General features: G+C 38.8%; 2 protein-coding genes across 8 annotated transcripts; one reads left to right on the forward strand and one right to left on the reverse strand.

Moving 5' to 3' along the window:
* Positions 1-6,179: 6,179 nt before the first annotated feature.
* Positions 6,180-15,005, reverse strand: gcc1.S (GRIP and coiled-coil domain containing 1 S homeolog). 2 transcript variants are annotated; one of them, XM_018254346.2, is made up of 5 exons: positions 14,869-15,005; positions 14,307-14,465; positions 9,777-10,280; positions 8,772-9,306; positions 6,180-7,629 (listed from the first exon to the last, which is right to left on the reverse strand). In XM_018254346.2, exons 3-5 carry the CDS (start codon positions 10,244-10,246, stop codon positions 6,520-6,522), a joined length of 2,115 nt encoding a protein of 704 aa, XP_018109835.1. In that variant the 5' UTR covers positions 10,247-10,280; positions 14,307-14,465; positions 14,869-15,005; the 3' UTR covers positions 6,180-6,519.
* Positions 15,005-26,813, forward strand: calu.S (calumenin S homeolog). Of its 6 annotated transcripts, none has more exons than XM_018255674.2 (7): positions 15,005-15,140; positions 16,823-17,055; positions 17,728-17,921; positions 22,175-22,341; positions 22,756-22,816; positions 23,722-23,921; positions 25,083-26,813. In XM_018255674.2, the coding sequence occupies exons 2-7, from the start codon at positions 16,835-16,837 to the stop codon at positions 25,185-25,187; spliced, it is 948 nt and encodes a 315-aa protein (XP_018111163.1). In that variant the 5' UTR covers positions 15,005-15,140; positions 16,823-16,834; the 3' UTR covers positions 25,188-26,813. The 6 variants fall into 6 exon arrangements, with proteins under 6 accessions (XP_018111163.1, XP_018111160.1, XP_018111158.1 ...); XM_018255671.2 differs by lacking the exon at positions 17,728-17,921 and adding an exon at positions 17,976-18,169; XM_018255669.2 differs by having other exon boundaries at positions 15,095-15,243.
* Positions 26,814-27,348: the final 535 nt, after the last annotated feature.

Raw genomic sequence — 27,348 nt, forward strand, 5'->3', positions numbered from 1 at the left:
GCATTCATCCACCTCCCTGCGGTGTCACCCTTCGTCCCTTCTATACGCGACGTCATTCCTGGGCCCTCCTCAGATCTATGTCATTTCTCGGCCTTACTCCATCATTGTAAAGGGCTCCAGGGTTTGTACTCCATTATTCCTGCTTTCACATCCCACACAGCAAACCCAAATTTCCCCTCCTTCCATCCTTCTGTCATCCGTTCAAAGCCCTGCCTACTTTAAAAAAAAGTTATATTTCTGTGTTGCTAATAAATGTTTATTGCATATTCTCTGTTCTCGTTGTATCTTTGTGTAATGGATTGTTTCGGGTGCAGCATACTTTCTCAATCCTCTTCCCTCATACCTCCAGCCTGGCTGTCTGTCACAAACAGTGGTGTAACCAGATGTTAATAATTGCAAAATAATTCTTGGGCCCGGAACATATCAAGATATGGTCCTGTTTCACCAATATATGTTGAATTTGCTCTTTATTTGGGGCAACCTATACCTCCTGGGCCCCCTTGCAGCTGCAGGTTCTTCTTCCTCTGTAGTTACCCCTGGTCACAACATATCTCACAATTTACCCAACCTGCTCCCTAGTACCCCCCATCCATCCATGGTGCAGCTTTCTAAATACTTCTCAGACATATTCTGCGCTCCCTATGGTTCAAGAGCGAACTGATCTTTTTGTTTTTAATTACAATGTACCCAACTAACATCTGATACTGGGTCGGCAAACAATCTAAATGTCTAAAAATAACTCATATGTAGAAACATAACTGTCCCTATTAAAAAAGATCTGTTCACTAGCAGCGTTGGACAAATAAATAATTGTATTTAGGCAAAGTACCCTCTAAGTTGTGCATTTGTGCTCGCCCACAAAGAGTTTCATGTGAAAACATATTTTGTATTTAGTCAAACCTGAGCGCACACAAATTAAGGATGTGAGCACAAAGCCACAAAGGAACTAGAGGAAACTTTGTATTTAGGAATTTCTTTATAACATATACATAGTAACATAGTAAGTTAGGTTGAAAAAAGATATGCTCATCAAGTTCAACCGTTTTAGTCTTTTTATAACCTGCCTAACTGCTAGTTTATCCAGAGGTAGGTGGAAAAAAAACCATTTGAAACCAATGATACATTTGAGCATAATGATACATTAACCCAAGGTGGTGTTGTGTGAGCTTGCACCTGTAATGGCAACTTACCTGAAACCAAAAAGCTGGCTATTTCATTCTACTGTGCATGTGTCTGCCCCGGGAAATTTGAAGAAAGAAGAAGCCGTAAAATGATTGCGCCGTTGTGTTCGTTGGAATAACCCCGGGCCGGTGCATTTTCTCCTGATAGGAGCACCGGCCCAGGGTTTCAGGTAAGTAAATACATTCACTTGGGGGTGCATAACATTTGGCACCCCCAAGTGTGCTAGCTGCTAGCCATCAGATAACTGCATGTGTGGCAGAAGTAAGTGAATCCTTAGGATTATCATATCATTTAAAGGTGAAATCAGAGTTTGGTGTTTTCAGTCAATGATATGACAATCAGGTATGAATGAGAGACCCTGTTTTATTTAAAGGACCAGTAACATCAAATTATTATTATTTTTTTTAAAATTTGTTTGTATAGAACGGAAAAAAAAACCCCACCAAGCCATATGTAACTTTAAAATCGCACAGTCTTTATTAAAAAATTTCTCAATTTCTCCTCCCTGCCTTCTATAGGAGATAGCCAGGGAGGAGAAATTGAGCGCTGCACGATGGATCGTCGGCCTGTTTGCTTTTCTGAAGCGCAAGCGGAGTTTCAGTAAGTTATTTTTTAATAAAGACTTTATTATTTTGTGTTACTGGTACTTTAAGGGATGGGGATCACATATACAACACATTTGTGGATGTGTATCATTGCTCAAACAAAGGAGGTATCTGAGGACCTCAGGAAAAGAGTTGTTGATGCCCATAAAGCTGTAAAAGGCTATATCTAAAGAATTTGGACTCCACCAATCAACAGTCAGACAGAATTTGTACGAACAGAGGAAATTCAAGACCCTTGTGAACTTATCCAGAAATGGTCAATCATTAAAGATAACTCCAGCTGCAAGGTGTTTAATAGTCTGAGAGGTTACAAAGGAACCCAGGGTAATTGCTAAGCAGTTGAAGGCCTGTCTCACATTGTTGAATGTTGATGTTTATGATTCCACCATCTGGAGAACACTGAACAGCAACGGTGTGTATGGCTGGATAGCAAGGGGAAAGCCACTGCCCTCCCCCAAAAATATTGCTAACTATTCTACAGTTTGCTAAAGATCCTGTTTTCAAATCAGTAGGATACTGGAAGAAGTGTTTGTGGCTAGATGAAGCCAAAATAGAACTGTATGGCTTAAATGAGAAGCTTTGCATTTGGAGAAAGAAAAACACTGCATTCCAGCATAAGAACTTTATACCATCTGTGAAACCTGGTGGTGAGTGTGTTCTGGTTTGGGCCTGTTTTGCTGCATCTGGGCCTGGACGGCTTGCCATCATTGATGGAATACTTAATTCTAAGCTATACCAGAAAATGCTAAAGGAAAATGTCAAGACATCTGTCCGTTATCTGAATCTCAAGAGACAGTGGGTCATGCAGCAAGACAATGATCCTAAACACACAAGTTGTTCTACCAAAGAATGTTTAAAGAAGAATAAAGTGAATGATTTGGCATGGCCAAAGTCCTGACCTGAAATGGGGAAAGACCTAAAGCGAGCAGTTCATGTGAGGAAACCCACCAACATCCAAGAGCTGAAGCTGTTCTGTATGGAGGAATGAGCTAAAATTCCTCCAAGTCATGTGCAGGACTGATGCATGTTTAGTAGCAATTATTGATGCACAAGGAGTCACACCAAATACTGAGTGAAATTAAGTGAATACCGACTTATTTTTGCCACAAGGAAATAGGTTAATGGATTGTTTTCAATATATACATTACCAAATATAATCATTTTTTGTTTCATTTGTTAAACTAGGTTTTCTCCATCTACTTTTAGTACAATCAGACAATGTTTAGGTCACATTCATATAAAAATATAGAATATGTTAAAGGGTTCACAAACTTTGAAGCACAACTGTATATACAGTATGGGACAACTGTCTATTTAGCGGCCTATTGGTCAGCATTATCACGTCATTGCATTGCATCACAGAATACTTGTCAATGTTGATCATTGTGCATGCAAACATGTCCTTATAAAACAACCGTTTCTGTGCTTAAAGACCTCTGATTGAGAGATGCAAACTATTCATAAGTTAAAACAATAACAGAAAGATTTCTAATATTTAACTGTCAATGCTGCTTCCCTGGTTAGGCTCAAACATCACATTGATGCTATAAACTGCTCACTTCCTGAAGACCAGCAGAGCATCCTGCATCCTCACTTGAGAACCACAAAGAGCATTTTGCTTTCTGCTCAAAGCAATGTACAATGCCCCTTGGAGGCTAGCAAAGCATTTTCCATCAATAGTAGGACAACCAAGTTTCTGTTTCCACACTTAGAAGTCTTTATCACAACAGAACCATTGATAGGTAGCTGTAGAGCATTCTCCCAGCATGTCTTATCTGAGATCATCTGCGGAGCATGTAACTTAATTTAGCAGCTATCTACAGAGAATGCTGCATCTGTACCAATTTAGCATTTTCCCCTCCTTATGTGTTTGATATGAAAAGAAAAGGAGAACATGCCCATAGCCTACTTTCTGGATATAAACACACATAATACATGTACATTATAACCATTTGTTTACTAGCAAGACTCATATTTGTAAGCAGCCATCTTGAACACAATTTCAGAATCTGCTGAAATAATGTATATGGTATATTCCATATCAGTTTTACAGTAACATGCATAGAGTATGTAGTTAATAGAATTTGCAACACAAGATGTAGATTCTGTATTTCCAAGTTCTGCGTTGATCTGTGCTGCGCTACTTGTCAGCCAACACAAACCTACAGAAAGGCTCAGAAGATTTAATACATCATTATTTATTATTCTTTGCCGCTGCTGAGAATATTTACATGATTCATTTTACAAGACCAGATGTTTGTAACAGCACTTAACATATATTTTAGACGACAGTACATAGAGGTTAAACTGTATTATCTCTTTTTTGTGCAATATTGCCAGGTAACTTGCAGTACAGGTACAAACACTAAATTATAGCTGGTTTCCTATATATATCTTCTCTGTATTAGGACTAGGCCTCTATAACAATAAGATGTTATACTGAATTCTGAGCATTTTCCTTGAGTCGTGCATGAGGTGACAGTCGTCCTCTGGTGCTCAACAAACAATAGTTCCAAACAATACTTGCTATCAAAGCTTGCAAAAGTTGTATGAGTTATATTAGGAAAAGCACTAGAGGTTGCCTAACCCTGCTCCATATCTTTTACTCTTATAAATACTCTGCATGTACAAATGAACCCTGTTGATCACAATTGCGTCTTTGTGTTGTGGTCTCAGGAATGTGAAAACATAACATACCAAGTCCTTCCAACAGCTACACTGCCATCTAGTACTACATTCTGTGGAGTCATTAACCTGGGGTTCATATTGAATGCTACTATACCTGCAAAATCCCAGAAGTAGAAGTCATCGTCTTAAACATTTGTCATGATGCACAAATGGTAAATATAAAAGTAATTTATTGTTCTTGGTAGAGCCGTCTTTTTCCATGTAAAAAATACTTATGATTTCTTCATATATGTTCAATAAATAATATTGAGACTCTTTCTCTCCTCTTTTAAACCTATAGGCTGAACAAATTAATTTGGGCGCTATCCAAGCCATGATTGCATGTGTATAGTGGATTCAACCTCCACCTGCTGCCACTTTGTCCATTTAGATTTCAGTTCTGTCCATTTGGATTGCTGAAATGGCAATGCGTTTGTTCTATATACATGTTGAAGGGCAGGTAATACAGAAAATATTACATTAGCTGTGTGGGTGGAGTAGTTGAGACCATCCACAGCTATAAACACATCTGGTCACCTCTTGCTTCCTGGTGCCACATACTTCACTCCTGTGCATGCATGGATATATATATCTATATATAAAACAAACAAGGGAAATTTGTGCTCACCACTATTTTTTAAAACCATTAGGCGGGGGTGCAATGAGGCTGTGACCACAAAATACATATAGTCAAATACAAGAGTCCTCTGCACTCAACCCATTATCAATATATTTTGAGACATTTTGTGCATACTGCTACTAAAAAATGCCTTACCCTTTAAACAAAACAGGGATTGTTTGTCCATATATTGCAATATATTTAAGCTGGCCAACTACGTCAGTCATCCCATATCTGGCCAGTCCTATGCTCAATTTTCATCTGATTCATTAAGAATTCTATTGCTTCATTATACATTTTACAAAAGGGACTAAGTTTTACCTGCAACTTACTTGCTGCTTTCAAAGTAAACCTCCATATTTGGCTGCCATTTTATTAGTCAGGTGATCCCACTGGTGTCTAATAAAAGGGCAGCCAAGTTTGGGAGTTTTACTTTGAAAGCAGCTAGTAAGTTGCAGGTAAAACTTAGTCCCTTTTGTAAAATGTATAATGAAGCAATAGAATTCTTAATGAATCAGATGAAAATTAAGCGTAGGACTGGCCAGATATGGGATGACTTTGACGTAGTTGGCCAGCTTAAATATATTGCAATATATGGACAAACAATCCCTGTTTTGTTTAAAGGGTAAGGCATTTTTTCGTAGCAGTATGCACAAAATGTTGCTGTCTTAAATATATTGATAATGGGTGCAGAGTATATGTGTTACATATGACCATGCAAAAATAAACACAGTTATTGTGTAAATTTATACCATCAATGACAGGTACTTGCCTCTAAAACAGCTCCTTGTTTGTCTACATATTTGTGCTAGGCACAGTTGACAGAGAACACTGATGGCAAGTTCTGTGGCCTTTTTTGTCATCTGTACAAGTATATGTATGCGGTGCTGCTGCTTTTAAACACCACTATAGTTGGAATGTTCTGGTTCAGAATCATAAAATTTCATTTTAAACAGTCTACTACAAGAAAATGAAGCTCGGTTGTAATTGGAAACTGCATTTCTTGTATACATAGAATACGAAAAGATATTTTACTATGATTAATTAGACCAGGGGGACTTTTTCTCTTTTAATATGTAAAACACAGGTGCTCACAATGTATCCAGTAGTTTGCCATAATCAGTGTTTTATTGTTTTCTTTGCAAAGAAGACCATAATTACAATTATATTTTGAGTGCAACTTGGTCTGACTAGTCAGCTCCAACTTGCACCAGTAATTTTCTAAAAGATTACCATAGACACATTCATTCTACTGCAGTCCAATCTGGAATAGTATAGTTGGAAGGAGCATGATTTCAAAATTCATACAGATTTGAGTTGAAAGGTACGCAAAAGGCTATTTGTGCCTCTCACAAGATCTCTCAAGATCTCACAGGGGAAATCACAAATGTCTGCCAAATAAAATGTGCGGTTTACTTATAACTTCTGTAAGTCTTTCATGAGGAGTCACCTCTTGCTTCCTGCCCACCACCTACTCCCCTCCTGCGCATGCAAGGCTGCATTTCGTTCCTCAGGAGAAAAATGCAACACTGCAAGCAGAGCGCTCAGTGTATGTTGTCTTCCTCTTGGGTCTGGCATGGTCAAATATCCTAACAATACATTTTTCAGGTACTCCATGTTTGCCCCCTCCCTCCTCCGGTCTCGCATATCCTTTTTCACTTGCTCCTGCAAGATATTCACCTCCTCTTTCTCTTCTGCCAATTTCTCCTGCATACTCTGTAGTTCTGACTCTAATTCATGCTTCCTCCGTCGTAGGTTTCCAATCTCGGCTTCCTTGCGTGAAAGCTGCTCTGCATACACTATAAAATTGGAGGAGGAACCCTGTGGGAGTTCCAGACCATTGCCAATTGAGTCCAGAGCTGAAATAGGGACCACTGTTGTGATCTTTGTTTCTCTTAATCTCTCCAGCTCTTGCTCTTTCTCAGCTAAAACAGATAGCACACGTTCTCTATGATGTCGCAATTCTTCCTCCAGACGCGCCATATTGTCTCTACCTTCTTTGCGCACAGCTTCTAGCTCCTGTCGGTGAGACTGAAGCAACAGTGCAATCTGTTTTTGGGCAGCCTCCATTTCTGCTTTGTGCCTGCTTTCAGCCTCTTCTGCAGAAAGCCGCAAAGAAACACATCGTTCTTTCAGTTCTGCCATCTGTTTTCTGCCAGCCTCCAGTTCTCCGTCTCGTGCACCTTTGGTTCTCAGTACACCTTGTGCACGTGATTTATAGCGTTCAAATTCCTCCTTCAGTTGCTGAAGCTCTTGCTGGTAAAAAATGGCAGACGCATGCTGCTCTGGACCCTCATCAGTATCTTCCCTTTTATTAGAATTAAAAGTAACTTTAGATGGTGTGTGCAATGAAGAGGCTAGTGCAAGTGTTTTGTTCTCTGCTTCTAGCTGTATTAGACGTTCCCGAAGCTTGCGAACAGTTGCTTGATCCCTTTGTTTGGATGTTTCTGCTGCACCCAGAAGTTCTGACATTTCGGAAACCTGAGACTCAAGGGAGCGGATACGTTGCTCCTCCTGTAGAAAACGCTGCATAGTTTGTTGTTCTTCATCCAATCTCTTAATAGGGAAAAGCAAAGCACAAATTACATTTTTGTATGAAAACTGATGAAAATACAATTTGGTAAAAGGTGAAATAAGTTAGAAGGAAAAAGTACAAAAGGACAGACTAAATGGAAAAGAAACAAATAAACAATGTACTCGAAGGAAAAGCACGGATATGCAGTACTGGAAATTGCAGGGGGATTATAGTGCATACAGTAGACAAGAATCAGGAGTATCCTGTAAATTAAAAACATATAAACAGTGCTCATTAATATCATCAGTTATGATTGGTGTTTAGTAAGGTCATTTGTGTCTCATGTAATATATAAGGGTATTAGAAACCACCTTGTGCACCCTCATGATGTATGATTACTGAACTCGGAGATGGTTTATAATATTCCTATGTTTTACGATAGAGATAGAGATAGAGATAGAGATAGAGATAGAGATAGAGATAGAGATAGATAGATATATATATATATATATATATGCAAGAATACAACTGGTTACTCATCCCAGAACTCTAACCTAGCTGGCATTTGCTAAGTTCAGTAACATATGTCATGGGGCTGTTGTAAAAAAGTCAACAGATCCCTACCCAGAGTTTCGGAGTCAACTCTGAAGCAAAAATTCCAGTACTGAGGAAACCATGCCACATGATATCTCCTATTAATATGTATATAGTATCACCAGCTGATGTTGACATTACCTCTCAGTGATCTGCGCATATAGACAAACTTCACTTAAAATTTAATTAAAGGAACAGTAACTTCAAAAAAATTAAAATGTTTTAAAAGGAATGTCAATATAATATAATGTTGTCCTGCACTGGTAAAACTGGTGTGTTTGCTTCAGAAAAAAGTACTATGGGTTATATAAACAAGCTGCTGTGTAACCATGGGTGCAGCCATTCAAGCACAGTATACACAGTAGATAACAGATAAACTCTGTACACTACGGAGCTTAGCAGTTATCTATTGTGTAACCTGTGAATTTTCTGCTTTTTAAGCTTTGAATGGCTGCCCCCATAACCACACTAACTACTCCTATAAGTTTTATGAGTGCATGGCAACACAATGTTATATTTTCATTACTTTAACACACTTCCATATTTTGTTGTTGCTGTTCCTTTAACATTATATGCTGAATTCTTATACCTTTTTTCTCTCCTCCTGCAGAATAGCATTCATCTCTACTTTCACTCTGCCCAGCTCTGCTTGGAGCTTCTGTACTGCTGGGTCAGGCTCTGCTCCCTGCCGCCTAGCTTCCAATAACTCCTTTCTTAAATCTTCAAGTTCTTTACGCAGCTTCTTGTTCTGCTCTTCAGCTGCCTCAGACCTTCCTTCCAGGCCTGATATGCCTGCTAGCTTGCCTGCTAGCTCTTGTCTTGATTCCTCCAGTCTGAGTTCAGTTTCCTGCCGATGGTCTCGTTCCCCTTGCAAGAGTCGCTGAAGTTCTTTTAGCATAACAGCATGGTCTATTTGCTCCTGAGCACGATCATGTTGTTGGCTAATTAATCTGGTCTTGGTCTCAGCAAGTTGCTCCTGAAGACTCTGAATTTCTTCCTGTAAATTGTTCCTCTCTTTCTCCATGTTTTCCATCAACTCCTCCATCTCTTGCTTTGCATTTCTCTTATCTGCTTGATAGGAAGCCTCCATGCGAGATTTTTCTTGTGTTACTGTTGCCAAAGCACTGTAAGTTAGGGGAAAAAAAACTCATAATAATAAAAGGTTTTTCGAACCTTAGTATAAAAGTGTAAAAAAAAACAAAAAAAAAAAAAACAGATACCTACTACTGACAGAGTCCATGAAATTGAATTCCCAGTGCACATATATAGACTGAACTAACCTAATCATCTCATCCAAGCCATTAAAGGCATTAATAAAATCTGCCATTACATCACCCAGCTGGGTATTCCACAACCTAACAGCCGTACTGCTTCAAGTGAAAGTTCAGGTCTTCAAATTTAAAAAGGTGACTTCTTGTTCTTTGATCTTTTCTAAAGATCCACCACTATCTGTCGCTAATGTAATCTAATCTACTTGTAAACAATAACCATGACCCCTGGCAAAAGCTTTCTCTGCATGGGGTAAAAGTGTAAGTTGTTAGTATAAGGTAAAACACCATTTAAAAAGCAGTCTAAAAAGTCAAAACTCACATACCTAGTTAGCGTAGCAAGCTGGTTTTTTAGCTGCACCATCCTGCGGTCAGTCTCACTTGCTGTGGCTTGACCTCCTTCTCCACTGGCTGTGCTGACCCCACTCTCTGAACCACTGGCCTCCTCTATTACACCTCGCTGAGAAGGATCTAGTCTCTCATCCTCACTGGTCTCACCTCCTCTAGCACTGGGAAGACTTCCTGCAGTGTCAACACTATCCTCACTGTGTATGGAATGCTGGTCATCATGAGCCTCTTCAGATTCTGAGATAAGAGTTGCTGGCTCCTGAGTAGCAGAAAGAACATGGATACTGGCCTCAAGGGCCTCCTTTTCTTTTTGAAGACTCTTATATGCTCGCACAATATCCTTCAGTCGTGCCTGGTATTGTTGTATCTGCTTCCGTTGAGTCTCTACCAAGTCCTGAAGTTCTTTCTTACTTGGACCACCTCCAAAACTCATTCCTAATTTCTCCATGGTAAAAGATCAGCTTACTATACTGATTTTTAAACTAAAGCAGAAACGAAGACAGACTAAAATTAATACCTTGCATATTAGAAAATACAAATGTGGAAGACGTAGATAAAATAAGATGGAAAAAGCAAATAGAAGCAATAATGTAAAATGGGATAGTAAAACATATCTTGGAAAAGGGCAAGAGAAGTAAAAGGGTATATAGCAGAAGAATAGAGCCAAAAGTTAGGCACCCCCAAGTGATTATATTACTTACCTGAAACCCCAGGCCAGTGCTCCTATCAGCAGAAACTGCACCGGCCCGGGATCATTCCAGCAAGCACCATGGATCGATCCTCTTCCTGCTTCTTCTTTCTTCTCATGGCTGCGCATGAGCAGCAGAGTGAAGATCCAGACATTTAAAAAGCCAGCTAATTTATTCTACTGTGAATCTGTCCCGGGAAATTTGTAGAAAGAAGAAGCAGGAAGACAATCGCTCCGTGGTGCTTGCTGGAATAACACCTGGGCCGGTGCCGTTTTCTCCTGATAGATGCACAGGCCAGGGGTGTCAAGTATGTAGATACAATCACTTGGGGTGCCTAACTTTTGGCACCCCAAGTAAAAATGCCTTTTCTTCTCCTTCAAAAGCTATACAAAATGTTAAATGACTATGTTAGAAAATTACTTAAAGGACACATCAACCGCAAAAAAAAAAATTCCCTAATAAAAGAAAACACTTATAAGTAACTTTCCAATTTGAATTTATTAAAAGATGTTAGTGCTTTAAAAGTTATTTATAAATGTAATTGCTATTGAAAGCAGCATTTGCTTAATTCCTGGTTGTTACTTTGTATTCAATGTTGTAAATGCCAATCTCCTACAGCAAGACAGGCCTGTTAATCTGGTGGTTTGTTACATTGTTTCATAAATCAAAGACACCAAGACAAAGACTACAAAGGGACAAACACTGCTTTCAATAGCAATACATATACAAATAACTTAAAAAAGACAGAAAATGTGTAATGAATATATATTGCTAAATTGCTTAGAATAATGGTTTCTTTTATTAGGCAAAAAGTTATTTGTCTATTTGCAGAGAGAAAGGTTTTTTTTCTTCTCAAGGTCAGAGATGGCCGTACTATTGGTCAACAGGAGATGCTGGAACCAGATTTTGCAGGTCAGTTTGTATAAACTCCAGCTAGGGGCTTAGACCATTAAGCAAACTCAAGCTTTAAACCAAACATCCTGACTAAATAATGCACTGATTTGAATGAGAACAAGGAATATAAATAGGGGAGGGTCAGAACAGAAAGGAGTAATAAAGAGTAGCAATAACAATAAATTTGTTTTACAGAGCATTTGTATTCAGACTGGGTCAGTGACCCCCTTTTGAAAGCTAGGAGGAGTCAGGAGAAGAAGGCAAATAATTCCTAAACTATAAAAAAAAAAAATAATGAAGACCAATTGAAAAGTTGCTTAGAATAGGCCATTCTATAACATACTAAAAGTTAACCTGAAGGTGAACCACCCCTTTAATGACTGAACTTTATATCCCCCAAAAAGACTTTAGGTCACAGCATTGTGAAATCGGTACAAAAACCTTTGATTCCAACTGCTCTGTTTTTCATATATTAATGTATTTTCTAAATTGCCATTTCCATTGGCATTCCAAGCTCGTCACTGCCAACAAGAATGAGCATACTGGGTCATATACCATATAGCAGGGCTGTCCAACTGACGGCCCGCGACCGCCCCTCATGTGGCCCTCCACATCAAAGTCTGCCTGCTGTGGTTGCTTACCATATGTAAATTTTAAAAGGTATCACTACAGAAATTAACTGGCCCCTGCATTGTATAAACCTCAAATTCAGACACTAACCCCTGCATTGTTCACACCTGTGATCCCCCTGCATTGTTCACACTTGTGACACCCCTATTGTTCACTCCCCTAAAGGCCTGTACTGTTCACACCTGAGACCCAGACTGAAACTGCCCACATTGTTCACCTGTTCACACCTTATTCAAAATGCTAATGGGGCACCAGCACTGTGTCACTGTATGTAGTACATATTAGACTGGTCCTGATTCCTGTCTCCTGCTCTGTTCTGTCTTCCCTATGCTCCCTGTGTGTGTCATACTTTGGTATTTGTTCTGGGGGTTTGTTAGCATTTGAAAATTATTGTTAGTGGGCCCTAAAGTGTTTAATCATATGCTGGGGTAGGGCAGGGGAGACATATGGATTTATGGGTATGTCTTAATATGAGTTATCTTTTTTCCCATATGAGTGACATCCTTGCCAGGGCAGGCACAAGGTAGTTTGGCACCCTAGGCAAGAGCTTCAATCAGTGCCCCCTGTCCTGTATTACCATTTCCCTCCTTACCATGATGGTTTTTAAATAAAGAAAGCAAGAAAGTGTACAACACTTTTTCATTTATATTACTGCCCCTGTACCTGTGCAAGCAATCTCAGCAGCCATCCATCATACAGCCCTCCAGCAGCCATCATATTGCCCCAATCTTTACCTGTGTCAGCAGCAGCCAAAAATAAATCTGATCACATCATATTGCCCCCAAGTATTTATGTACCTGTTCCAACGCCCAGCAGCAACCGCAAACATGGCCCCCAAATCTGTACCTGGCTGTGCCAGCAGGAAGCTTCACACTTTACAGTAATAGAAAGAATGTCTTGAGTTCAGTGCAACTGTGCAAGGCTGAGAGCAGCGAGAGCCACACCAAGCAGCCCGCCAGCTCTCTGCCATTCAACACATCAGTGACGTCACTGACACGTGTATGCACATCGTGGTGCACCGCACAGAAGGAGCTATTACTTGCCGGCAAGAGGGAGAAGGAGATGGATTCCACCCAACTGGATGACCATGATTACTGAAACAAATTATTAAATAAACGCTTGAAAAAAGTGCGCCCCTCAATGATGGTATTCTAGACAGCCGCCTACCCCTAGTTCCGGCCCTGATCCATGCAGTGAGCACCAACCATTTGTTTTTTTTGGTGTGCTATTAATGTGGACATTGTCTTGAGGTAACATGGGTGTGGTTTAAAGTGGGTGTGGTCTAAAAACAGGGAGTGGCTAACACTGGCTTCCGTTATCGTCCCTCCACAATGTAGATTGGAAAAATTCCGGGCCCTCTGTACAATAGAAGTTGGACAGCACTGCCATATAGCATAATAGTGTAATATTGGGACTGACTGAAATATAGGAACAAGGAGAGTCAGAATCTAACTTGTTTAGCACAAATAGCCTTGTGGTGTAATGGCTTGGATATATACATAGAGAAAAATGAGACCCAGAATCTAGCCTGTGTTGCATGTAGATGCGAGTTCTTATTGTCCTAGAGATCAGGTGAGTGATCACATGACAAGGGCATCACAGAGGTTCTTTTTCATAGTAGGAACTAGCATCCTGGAGTGATACCTTGCTGAGATCAGCGAAGGCCATGGACAAACAGCTCTGGCTGTTGTCAGTCTGTGTATTTTTTCAGGCTGAGAGAAGTAGGGATTCACCAAATCCAGTATTCAGTTCGAGATCCGGCCAGGATTGTGCCTTTTTCGGCAGGATTTGGTGGAATCCTTGTGCCTGGCTGAACCGAATTTGCATATGCAAATTAGGGGTGGGAGGGAAATTGTGTGCATTTGTCAGAAAACAAGAAAGTAAAAAATGTTTTTCCGTACCACCCCTAATTTGCATATGCAAATTAGGCTTTGGGTTCGGTTTTCGGCCGAATCTTTTTTTAAGGATTCAGGGGTTCGTTAAATCCAGATCTGTTCAGTGTCCCTGCTCCATTGATCTAAATCTGATGAGCCTGTGTGCACTCACACGGAGGTTAGTCCTCAATGGAGCAGAGGCACGAGCAGATCAGCTTCTCTCAGCCTGCACAAATACACCGACTGACAACAGCCTGTGTGTCCAAAGCCTTACTGTGCATGTTGTTGCCATCGGACAACTCTGTTTTAATACAGATATAAGGATAATAATATTATCACGGTTTCCAGACCATATCTTATCATAGCCAAGTCAGCGGGCTTCATTCTCTTTAATACAAGTAAGTAGAATGTTATTACTTACTGATCAGCCATCCAGATAGGGCAAAGCCTTGTATCACGTGAACATCTGTCCTTTAGCAAGAACTGGAGGGCTCGAGCTGGACATCCTGGAATGAAGTCAGTGTGCGGCTGTCATTCTAATGCCACTTCCTGTTGCCGGCATGTTGGGAGTTACAGCAGCCTGGTGAGTAAAGAAACAAAGTCCGTCCACCTAAACATTAAAACAACGTCTCACTGACGCCCTCACAACCGAAGCAATTTGTGAGTTCCATTAAGCCAAACCCCGTAGCCTCGCACAACCACCACCATCTTTCTCCATCCGGCAGACGTGGAAGCAAAGCACGCGTTGGCTAGTTCAGCTGCCAATCAAAACTGTCGCAACGCTAAGTCTGATTGGAATACGAATGAAGGCGTGGCTTATACCGTGACAACTTTTTAATTGGTCGATAATGCATAGTATTAACAACAGGAAATCGACTGTCTCTGCTTATCATTTATATTGTACATGCTTGCAGAGGATTCGTGAGGGGAAGTCTAAAGCTACTGTGGCGATTGAGTGAATAAACATCAATCTAATTTCCTACCTTAACACACTAAAGTCTCTCATATATGTATAGAGTTCCGTAACGCCACCAGCAACGCAAACAGAACCTCCCCCTTACCGCTGGACGCGCGCACATACATTGCCCACACTTTCCCATAAGCCCCCTTTTTTGGGAACAGAGCGCGTCCCCGTGTGGACGTGGCGGTCTCTAACCAACCACGCAACTGTGAAGGAAACTTGACATTTTGGAACCAATCAGCTGTAGGCAGCGGGGCAGGTACTTTTACGAAGAGCCTGGAAAAGAAGCCAGTGGTAAGTGAAGGAAGGGAGAGAAGTCCTTCCCACTTAAAAAAAACGCAGCTGCTTCCGGTGTATGCGTGTGAGAGGAAGTCGGGCGGAGTTGGGAAGCGTAAAGGTAACGGGGATCGCTGGTAATATAGTGTTAGCACTCATATGTATTATTTTTAATTAATGATTCTTATTTTACAGAATGGGAGCATTGATAAAGCGTTTTTGCTTATGATCTATGGAGGCATTTGCTGACAATTGAGTTTGCTCTGAGTTCATTCCAGTATTTGCTTTGCCCTCTCTGCATCCTCCCTATCTTACATTCACTATGTTTTTTTAACCGTATCACTTGTTTTTCTCAATGAATTAACGCAGATAACAAAGTATTTTAATAGTCCTTCAAAATGTATATCCCTCATACTTGTGCAGCGTGTTCAGCACCAACGAGTCATATGGGTGGGAAATGTGTGGCAAACCTTCATGTGGTTTTGCAGCTGGAAAAAAGACATACTTTTGTCAAATGGTTGTTCTGTAACAGTTACACATAACTAACTTAAAGGGGAACTAAAGTCTAAAATAGAATAATGCTATCAATGCTGTATTTTGTATACTAAACATCAATATGAACTTACTGCACCAGATGTCTGATTAAACAAATGATTTATGTTTTCAAAGTTGGCCGCAAGGGGCTGTCATCTTGTAACTGTTAAACAAGACCATGCACATGCTCAGTGTGGTCTGGGCTTCAGTTACGTTTAAGGTTTGTCATAGGTTATCAAAATAGCAGTCGAATAATATCTGCCATACAAGCCGATACAGCAAGACTTATTAATAATTTAAAATATGCAGACTGTACTGGGTCTACGGATACAAATCTCTACACAGTCGCAGGCTGCTTTACAGGGAAACAAACAAAGCTGCTTGAGTTCTGGGAAGTAAGGTGTGGGGCCTGCCGTTTGAAAGTATGATCGTTTCCCTGCAGAGCAGTCAGGGACCATTTGACGTTTCCTATCCACAGCAGTCCGAGCAAGTAAAACGAAGGGGGGATTTCACTGCATACAGTCAGGTTTATTATATAAATGGTACATATTTTTTAGTATATTGGAGATAGATTTCTTTTTCATTAAAGAAAGTAAAAATGGGATTTTTCATATTTTGCCTTTAATTTCCCCTTCAATTTCGTGGTATCCTAGAGACATAAAAAAAATGTATGTGTATATCGCATTTTGAGGGGCTGTGCATAGCAAAAGTGTTCTCCTTGAGGCATTTTAGAAAGGATAACTTGAGAGAAGAAATTCACATGCTATTGGCTTTTAGTGCTCAAATTTTAATGGTGGCATGCAAATTGCATTCATTAGCTGAAATCACTTGAGTAAAAAGTTGCAGCATTTTACGACTGTCACAATGCCCATGTTTCAGTTACATCCTAGTTCAGAAGTCAGTGGTTGTGAATGCCACTGTACACACTTTTTTTTATTTATTTATTTATTTATTTTATCAAGCAGTGGCCTTTAGTGTCAAGCAGTTTGGTTGAATTTTTCTCTACAGCCTCGTCTAGCTTTCTTGTCTAAGCCCCTCTCTGGGGTTTCAGCAAAGAAGATTTCAGTCAATTCAAGGACTGAGTGCAGACCGTCTAGTTTGTGGTTGACTTACAGAGTGAGTTCACTCTCACTAATGAGTTTAATCTTTTCATTTTGCTTCTTCAGTTAGATTACGCCATGAAGACTTGTCAGCTTCTTTTGTGCCTTGGCTTATGGGTAGCCTGCACAGTAAGCAAACCCACAGAGAAGAAGGATCGTGTTCATCATGACCCTGAGCTTAGTGATAAAGATCATGATGATGCACAAAATTTTGACTATGACCATGATGCCTTTCTGGGTGCTGAGGATGCAAAAACGTTTGATCAGCTAACACCTGAAGAGAGCAAAGGGAGACTGGGGTAAGATTGATTTCTTTCTGATATATTCATTTGATGTGACATCTACTTCAGAATACATGCATGGCTTTTTTATATTCACTTTTTTTCATAGCTTTATCAACACTTAAAATGCACTGCTTGTCTTAGGAGTTATGTCATGTTGTCTATCTCTGTGAAAGCCTGATACTAGATGCAGTTGCTGTACAGAGCTTATCTCTTTAAACTAACTTTTCTCATTTGGTAGGAGGGTGTTAGCATGGATGGAAAGAAAACCGTGATCCATTAATGTGTATGGGGAAAAAAGAAAATATTTCCATCTATGGTACACTGAGATCCCTCTAAAGAAGAATTGTGGTGATCAAAATGACCTTAACTGGTAGCAGTTTGTTTCTAAATGATAATATTCTGGTTAATTTTTGCCAATAGTCAAACAGACCCAAAAACCTGCCATTTATTGCTTGCTCAGTCACAGAACACTCTGGGATTTTGTATTAAAATGCATGCATCATGTTTAGATCAACTCTAATTATTGACACCTCCACACTTGAGAAGGTGAAGAGCAGCTGAGATGTATTGGGCTTGTCTAGAAATCAAATAACCTTGCAATTAACTCTCCAGTTCCCTGTCCTGAAAATATTTTCTAACCAATCCCCTTTCCTTTTCCTCTAATGGATGCTTTTGCTGACCCTACAGAAAAATTGTTGGTAAGATAGATGCAGACAAGGATGGGTTTGTAACTGTGAACGAGCTAAGGGACTGGATAAAATTTGCACAGAAACGATGGATATATGAAGATGTAGATCGACAATGGAAAGGCCACGATCTCAATGGGGACAGCATGGTCTCCTGGGAAGAATACAAAAATGCCACATATGGTTATATTCTTGGTAGGTGCCTTACTTCTGTGGCCCAACTTCATTCCTTCCATTTTGTTTTTATAGAATGATTGTAGGTAAGATAGACTTGGATAATGATGGGTATGTGACGGAGGGGGAACTGACTGCATGGATCAAGAAAGCCCAAAAGAAGTATGTGTACGACAACGTTGAGCGTCAGTGGCAAGAGTTTGACCTGAACCAGGATGGACTCTTATCGTGGGATGAGTACAGAAATGTCACCTATGGCACTTACCTGGGTAAGGGGCGGGTTCTTTTTCACATATACTATGGGTAAAGTGCCTGGGTTCACAGGGTATGGGAAACATTAATATATTTGATTTTGCAGCTGCAAAGTATAACCTTTTAGTTTTGTCCTCTTGTCTTGATATTTTAACATCCTTTGAATTAATTAATTTCCAGTATACTGGGAAGAGAATGCATTCTGTGCCTTGCTATTCTCTAAAGATCACAACGTTTTTGTGAGCAGGAGGGCCCTGCTGGGGCCGGTCTTCACCAACACCTCTGAGCTTTCTGTTACGGACTGGCAGGGAGAACCTGAACATGGCAGAGTTTGATCGAAGTGCAATGCAGACAAAGCTTAAACTGAATCCTAGTCAAGACAAGTCGAGTCAGGGCAAGCAGTGTAAAATATAAAGCCAGGAAACCGGAAAAAGATCAGAACCAGATACAAGGCTTAGGCAGGAACTATAACAGATCCAGCTTGAGCAAAGAAATGCACCAGGTGCAAAACAGTGACATCACAGCATGATGACATATGTGCAATAACTTCATGGCACACACCTGCACTGAAGGACTCCGGGATTAGCATGTCTGTCTCCCTGGACACATTTACACAGATATAAAATATGCATGATATATTTTTTTGTAATTTGGCTCACCATTCCAAGTATGCTTAAAATTAGGGATGCACTGAATCCAGGATTTGGCCTTTTTCAGCAAGATTCGGATTCGGACGAATCCTTCTGCTGAACCGAATCCTAATTTGCATATGCAATTGAGGGGAGGGAAATTTCAAGACTTTTTGTCACAAAATTGACCAGAAAAAGAAAAAAGTATGACCCATAGTATTGCACCTTCCCACTCTTTTAATCTGAGGTCCCAATGGTAGAAAAATATATACAGTAATAACTGTTTCCCCATGTCCCCAGTTGAGATAGACGTGGGGAAACAGTTATTACTGTGAATTGAAACCCATACAACTATCTCAATTTTTGAAAACCTTTTATTAGCTGCTGACTTCGTGTCTATTCAGCTTCCGCACCTAACCTTGTTTTTAAATAATGTAATATACACATCTTTTGTTTCATATCAATTTTAGATGGTTAACAGTAAAAGTTATGTTTTATTTATTTTTCTACCATTGGGACCTCAGATTAAAAGAGTGGGAAGGTGCAATACTATGGGTCATACTTTTTTCTTTTTATGGTCAATTATATATGCTATATGACCTTGCACACCACCATTTGGGATTAAATCTCTTTCAATGGATGGTGCTACCTATCTCTTCATTGTTGTATATTTTTGTCACAAAACAAGGAAGTAAAAAATGTTTTCCCCTTCCCACCCATAATTTGCATATGCAAATTAGCATTTGGTTCGGTATTCGGCCGAATCTTTCGCAAAGGAAAATTGTGGATTTGGTGCATCCCTACTTAAAATCATTTAACCATTTAAATAAACCAAAAAGCTTTTGCCACCAATATGAATCCATGCACCTTAATTGGGAATATAAGGTACATCTTTAATACAGAAATTATTTGCTTAAAAGGATTCCATCATGATTTTTATGTTGTCGTTTTTATTTCTAAATTACATTGTTTACAGTGCAAATAATTCACTCTACCATGTAAAATGTAATTCCTACGTTTAAATTCCCAATTCCTACTTTACTTTGACTCGCACACACATGCACCTAAACAAGTGATGGTAACTTTACAGGGCTCCTCATGTGGCCGTTTACAATACCCATACCAGTATCCCTGTTAAATTTTAAGGGGAACGTTCGCCAAAACTAAAATTTAAGTTCCATAACAGTTAAAACAACACTAAGGGCCTGAACGCCTGAGTAAAACGGGCAATCTTCACGGCCTAACCCCCTTCTACCCCCCCATTTGTATTGTGTCGGTTATAAAGAAAGAAAACAGGTTTGATTATTCACATACTCAAGCTGGCTGGGAAAATGCATGAAATATGGAATGAATGCATGTATAAAGAAACAGTTTTATTGTGTCCATTGACAAATCTTGTTGTTGTTGTTGTTGTTGTTCAAATAAATAAACTCAAAAGGAAAAAAAAAAAGTTTAATCATGATGAAATAAGAAACTTTATAAATATAATCAAATCAAAATTCTCTACTTTTTCTGAAATAAAGGGTTCCAATGCACTAAAATCCATTTCTCAAAAGAGCAAACAGATTTTTTTTATATTCAATTTTGAAATCTGACATAGGGCTAGACATTTTGTCAGTTTCCCAGCTGACCCAGTCATGTGACTTGTGCCTGCACTTTGGGATGGAATTACTTTCTGGCAGGCTGTCATTTCTCCTACTTAATGTAACTTAATCAGTCTCAGTGGGACTTGGATTTTACTATTGAGTGCTGTTCTTAGATCTTCCAGGGAGCTGTCATCTTGTTACCTTGCCATTGTTCTGTTGTTTGGCTGCTGGGGGAGGGCTCCAACTTGCAGTACCGCAGTGAAGAGTGATTGAAGTTTATCAGAGCACAAGTCACATGACTGGAGGCAACTGGGAAATTGACAATATATCTAGCCCATGTCAGATTTCAAAATTGAATATAATGAAATCTATTTGCTCATTTGAAAAATGGATTTCAGTGCAGAATTCTGCTGGAGCAGCACTATTAACTGATGTATTTTGAAAAAACATGTTTTCCCATGAACATATCCCTTTAAGTTGCTCTTTACAATCCTGTGTCATCTACCTCTTTATTCTCTGTTTATACAGGAGTCAAGTTTTAATTAAAGTGGTTGTTAGCCTTGCCTTTTTTCCAGTAATTTTCTGTTTGTTTTTCTAATATAGAAGCTTAAAGTTTCATTTTTCATCGTATGTCTTTTTTTAGAAACATATCTGGGAGGGGGTTTGTCAACTCTGTAAACTGTTCTAAATTGATACATTCATTAATATATGTATTACCTTTGGCCCTGCTGAGCGGAATTCCTGCGTTTTATTAAAGGCAGCATCCACAGATGCTGCTGAGAAATGTACCTACTAATGTAGCAGATTGTAAAAGTTCAGAATCTGCACCTGGATTACTGAGCTGCCAAACTGAAACACCAGGAACAATCAAATTTAAAACATACATTTTGGAAAAACTGTAAAAAAAATAAAAGACGGAAAGCAATCGACAGTCTATATTTCTGAAAACAACTGAACTTAATTAATGTTTGGAAGGTGAACAACCCAGTTAGATCAAATATATATTTTGGTTGGGGGGGGGCTCCCTTTTTTAGCATATAAATCAGACCTTGCGCAAATAACTGGATATATCACACACAACATTTAACAAAATAACTTGACTTTCACACAAATCTGTATGCAGAGAAACAAAATTTCTGTTGATCTTAATGGAGTCAGTTTGAATACCTCTTATAGGCAAAAGGAACACCCCCAAAGGTTGTTATTAGACCTAACTGTGATTCAAAATCAGACTCCTAACTTCTGCATGAAGAGAGAATAAAGCTAAACTTATGTTGAGAGGGGGTGAAAAGGTACTGAATTTTTAATTGATTAGATTTAAAAATGTTCTTATTTTGGTATATTAAACGTTATGTTAACATTTTATTTCAGCAATAGCTTCTTGACTGAACCATAATGTATCATACTCCCTGTGCATCATTTGTTTGGAGCACAGTCTGTTGTCTGTGCCAATTCATTCACAAATTGCTCACTTATAAAATGCAAGAACAAACTTGTTTTTAGTTTTACTTGAATGCATTATTGTACTTTGAGCATTTTTACAGACAATTAGGAGCACTCTATGAAATATCTAACGACACAGTATGTTCGTAAAGCAGGGGGTTGCGGACGTATACTTCTGTCAACCTGTTGGCCATCAGTAAGCTAAACTGTATGAATTGCTAATGAAATATTGTTGACATACTCAGGACTGCTGTGAGGAGTGAAGAATCTCTGAATTTTTGTCTGTTTTGTTTGAATAACAAACTAGTAAATGTTCACAGTTTTTCTAACACTTCCCTTTATTTCTGACTGTTTCTATCTTTAGATGATCCAGATCCAGACAATAGCTTCAATTATAAACAGATGATGGTAAGAGATGAAAGGCGGTTTAAAATGGCTGACAAAGATGGTGATCTCATCGCAACAAAAGAAGAGTTCACAGCATTTCTTCACCCAGAGGAATTTGATTACATGAAGGACATTGTGGTTTTGGTATGTAACACCCATCCTTACATTGATTGAAAATTTCGTGATGTGAAAGGTTACTGGCTGTTAGATCATCACTGTAAGGCTAGCTTCGAAGTGTGAATGGGCAAAGTGTAAAATCCTTTTTAATGTTACTGTTTGTTTACCTACTATCTAATTATCCATAAATCTTTAATACATTGCTTAGTTTTATATCATTGTAACATTATTATGAGCTAAGGGGGCCAAACACATTTTATAATACAAAGGTGCCTTGAACAAAGTTGGAGAAACTTTACATTAGGCCCCTGTGAATGTGCTAGTTCTGTGGTAACATGACTGATTTAATATATGTCCTTGATATTTAGACAAGTGGTAACGTTAAATCTCTCTCTCTCTCTCTTTTTTTTTTTTTTTTTTTTTTTTTTTATACTACTGTAGGAAACCATGGAAGATATTGATAAAAATGGTGATGGCCTTATAGACCTAGAAGAGTATATAGGTTGGTATTTGTTTTCCTTGGTGCTTGTGTTAACTATAACATTGGTTGATAAGACTTGCATTTACTGCATGAATACAATTCTGTCTGCATTTGGCAGTGCTGTGTTGATGGTGGGTGTCTGTAGGCATCCCTTAAAGGAACAATAATTCTTAAAAACGTGTTTTAAAGTAATGAAAATATAAAGTACTGGTATAACTGGTGTGTTTGCTTCTGAAACTCTACTATAGGTTATATAATCAAGCTGCTGCTGTGTAGGCATGGGGGCAGCTATTCAATGCTGAAGAAGGAGAAAAGGCAAAGGTAACTCGGCAGATAATCTCTGTAGAATCCTGTATACTACAGAGTTTATCAGTTATCTACTGTGCATCCTGTTCTTGAATGGCTGCCCCCATGGCTACACAGCAGCTTTTGAAAATGATAAATTATAGTAGAGTTTATGAAGCAATCACCAGAGTAAACAGTGCAGAGCAATATCACATTATATTGTCATTCCTTTAAAACATTTACATTTTTCCTGTTCCTTTAAAGTGGTGGTTCACCTTTAAGTTAACATTTAACATTAAAAATGATGCTGTGTAAAATGAAATTCGCCAAAACAACGGTGTAAAAGGCTGTGTAAAATAAATGGCGAGTTTATCAAGGTGTGTGTAATTAAATGCCACATGAACGCCAGATTTGACGACATTAAATACGTACGTCACTGTTTAAGCATTGAATAAAGACTAAATTTGACTTAGTTCTGCTTTACCCTATTCAAAGATCCTAAGGCAGATCATACTAATGGATTCTAGGTGACTGAAAGTAAAAAGATTGTGTATAACCTCATTGATCGGAATGATGTCAAAGTATTGACTGAGTTTAAACTACAGCTAGGAAATCAATCTCGACTTCTATTTTCTGCAAAGGTGATATGTACAACCATGAAGGAGATGCTAATGAGCCAGAGTGGGTCAAGACTGAGCGAGAACAGTTTGAGGAGTTCAGAGACAAGAACCATGATGGAAAAATGGACAAAGAAGAGACAAAAGACTGGATTCTTCCCTCTGACTATGACCATGCTGAAGCTGAATCCCGCCATCTTGTTTACGAGTCAGACCAAAACAAGGTAATGCTACCAAGGTCATAGTTGTTAAACTTAAATACTATATGGAGAGGTTCAATAAAAACTGAATTTACAGTATTTGTTTTTAAATATTCTTTGAATAACCAAAATTAAGCTGAATTTCTCTTGTAGGATCCAGTAGTAATAATCTTGTATGCAACTGGGGCTTTTAGCACACCTGTTCTACTGGTGTTGAACAGTGTTTTGTGTAAAGAAATGCAGGGTAGATCTGTGTTTAAAGCAATACCAACACGTTTTTATGAAAATCATATCAAGGAGGTGCTTTACGCTGAGTAGCTTCCACTAAAAGCTGCCCCTAGCCCCGTGAAGTCGACCCTCTGACACTGCTAATGGATCTTCTGCTTTTCTTCAGTGACGCTGGGCTGGGGGCGGAGCAATCATTCCATAGGCATAAGTCCTGTTTTCATTCGTAATTAGCGTCAATCACAGCATCACTGAAACAACACAGTAAGGTCATTTAGCAGGGTCAGCTTAATGAAGGTTTGGGGGCTTTTAGAGGAAATGCATAGTAAAGCTATTGGTAAAGTATTTTATCTATAAATCTAATGTATCTAAGTCAGAAATCTTCATAAAGGCATATATTTCATATTGTCATGAGACATAGGGCCGTCCAAATTGGTTGTATTTAAAATGCTTCTGAAATATATCTCTAAATCTTGAAAAAATATAATTGTTACAGAAGTGGAATTACACAAAATCTCAGAAAGCTCAGACTTATATTTTTCCTAAGTAAACTTTTCCAAAGTAAAAGGTTACCCTCAGGAAACACCCCTAAAAGTGAGAGGGCCAGATGTTTTATTTATTTATTTAACGTTCTGCATGCTAAGTGTGAATGAAATGTATAATTCTGCTAGCAATAATAGGGTTAAAGGTTATGCTTGTGCTCTATGTATGTGTAATTTAGTGAACTACTATCATTTGGTATTCATTTTGGGAGAGGAGTGTCAGGGATTCTCAACACCCTTCTTAAAATTGCTGAAGTGTACATGTACCTCTCCTCAAGATCTGTAAATTCAGCCTTCTATCCAGGAGATTGACTAATAAATATTTAACATCTTTTAAAGTTTGCTTTAGAGAATTAAACCTTTCCAGTCTAAACAGAGAATAAAGACTTTGTCTAACATCTATTTTCACAACCCTCAGGATGGCAAACTGACACGAGAGGAGATAGTCGATAAATATGACTTATTCGTGGGCAGCCAAGCTACAGACTTCGGGGAGGCACTGGTCAGACACGATGAATTTTGAGCGTTGAAAATTCATCCCTCCATCAAGAGACCTACTAAACCCTTCATCTTTGTGCACACAGTGAATGGAGGGGAAAAACGACTTAACTGAGAACAAAAGTTATTTATTGTAAACCAACATCCTGATCGACAAGACCAGCGTTGGAGTGCGTTTCCAGACATTACACGGATTGCATCTGCCTTGGGCCATACTGCAAAAATTGCAGCAGTTTGTCTTGCCCAGCAAATTATTACCCATTAGTGTTCTTAATAATTTAACACTTTACCTCTGAAATGTATTAAGTGTTTAGCATTAGTATACGCTGGCACAGAGAGCTTGTCACATTTTCCTATACATTTATGCCCAGACATAGAAAGTTGGCACCTATTGACTTATATTCTGAAAATCTGTCTTCCAGTAATTTATGGAATTATTGGCAAGTTAGTCGTTTATGGAAAAAAAAAATGTAAATCATCATACCCCCCACCCCCCAAAAAAAGTTTGAAGGTGAAAGAGATGTTTATATATATTTGCACCACAGAATGCTGGGGAAAAACACCTGTTGATTTTTTGGTTTTTTTCCCAATTTTGGGTCCAGTTCTTTAAAGTGTGGACAGAACAAATTTTTTAGTAGATGCAAGTTTGTGGTGCATGTTTCTATCCCTATCGTATAGCATTGGGGAGGGGTCACTAAAAGGTTGTCACTTTTGTACATTATTAGGGTTATGTATTTTATGTAACTTATATGTCCCTTTTTTCTTTTACTCAGAATCATGTCTGATTCTAGCTTGGGGCAATAGCACATTTTTATTCAGGTAAAGGAAGGCAATAACAATTGTTAGAGTGGTTGCAATAGAAGCATCTGTTAGTTAGTATCTCGCAGTTGTCACCAGTGCGCAGTTAATTCAATATTCTATAAGAGGAAGTCGTTCCTTCTAATTTTCAAAATTTTAAGTGTGCCATTATCTTAACACCCCCTCCCCTTCAAACCAGTAATAGCACGAAGTAGATATGCGCTAAGAGCATTGATGCCAACCTTGGAAATATTCTGCACAATTTTCAGGAAGCAGGATCTTGTAAATCATCTTCTGAAACAAGGGGACACAATTACTGTAAATCATGGGCTCATTTTATTTCTTTAGTGCAAATGTGTGAATTCCATTATAAGTAATTGCCATGTTAGGCTTCAACTAATGGGTTTGGGAATTTGAACTATAAAAATGACTGCCCATTTGGCAAAGATGATTTTTTACTTGTCTTCAAATTTTAATGAAAGAGAGGCTGTCAGAGAACAGTGTTTATGCTGCCTATTTCTACTTTTTTCTGTTTTTATTGGGAGAATATATATATTCTTTCAGTTACCCTTTACAAATTGTTCCTATTGCATAAACTCAATATTTGTTATATTATGTCTATCTACTCATTGTCACAAGAGTAACACTGATTTTTCAAACACTAAAATATGAGTACTTGTATTGCAATTCAAATGAAAATTGTCTTCCTATACTGATTTCTGTTGATGCCAGAGTGTATGGCTGGGACATTGAACCACCGCTTCATTTTTTATTTTGTTTTTAATGTACATTCAATAATATTCATGTGTTTCAACAGTTCTTTGGTAAATGGTTAAATACATATTGCTCCTGACTTCTGTTTGTTTAAAGTTAATCAAGTTCAACCCCTCCATATGAAACCCAGCGCACACACTTACACCAACCCATCCATACACTCACATAAACTATATATCAATCTCCATATTAGTTGTAGAGTTTAGTATCACTATACCCTTGGATATTATTTTTGTCTACAAAATCATAGCCCTCTTAACGGCATTAACTGAATCAGCCATCACAACATCACCCGGCAGTGCATTCCACAACCTCACTGTCCTGACTGTGAAGAACCCCCTACGTTGCTTCAAATGAAAGTTCTTTTCTTCTAGTCTAAAGGGGTGGCCTCTGGTATGGTGATCCTCTTTATGGGTAAAAGGGTCCCCTGCTATTTGTCTATAATGTCCTCTAATATACTTATAAAGAGTAATCATGTCCCCTCACACCTTTGTTTTACCCATCGAGAACCAGGGATGGAACTAGGGGTAGGTATAAGAGGCACCTGCCTAGGGCGCAAAAATAGGGGGACGCTGGTACCTGTTAAAAGGTCTTCTGCCTATTCCTAGTTTGGG

This window comes from Xenopus laevis, chromosome 3S (assembly GCF_017654675.1).
Source record: "Xenopus laevis strain J_2021 chromosome 3S, Xenopus_laevis_v10.1, whole genome shotgun sequence".
Classification (NCBI taxonomy): Eukaryota; Metazoa; Chordata; class Amphibia; order Anura; family Pipidae; genus Xenopus; species Xenopus laevis.

What these genes read in the sequence shown, in the direction of transcription:
- calu.S (XM_018255669.2), top strand. Translation starts at nt 15,202, where the DNA reads ATGCGTGTGAGAGGAAGTCGGGCGGAGTTGGGAAGCGTAAAG. An exon ending in CGGAGTTGGGAAGCGTAAAG is followed by an intron (nt 15,244 to 16,822) that starts GTAACGGGGATC and finishes TTGCTTCTTCAG; the next exon opens with TTAGATTACGCCATGAAGAC. An exon ending in CACATATGGTTATATTCTTG is followed by an intron (nt 17,922 to 22,174) that starts GTAGGTGCCTTA and finishes TTCTATCTTTAG; the next exon opens with ATGATCCAGATCCAGACAAT.
- gcc1.S (XM_018254346.2), bottom strand. Translation starts at nt 10,246, where the DNA reads ATGGAGAAATTAGGAATGAGTTTTGGAGGTGGTCCAAGTAAGAAAGAA. An exon ending in CAGCTTGCTACGCTAACTAG is followed by an intron (nt 9,307 to 9,776) that starts GTATGTGAGTTT and finishes CCTAACTTACAG; the next exon opens with TGCTTTGGCAACAGTAACAC. An exon ending in TGCAGGAGGAGAGAAAAAAG is followed by an intron (nt 7,630 to 8,771) that starts GTATAAGAATTC and finishes TTCCCTATTAAG; the next exon opens with AGATTGGATGAAGAACAACA.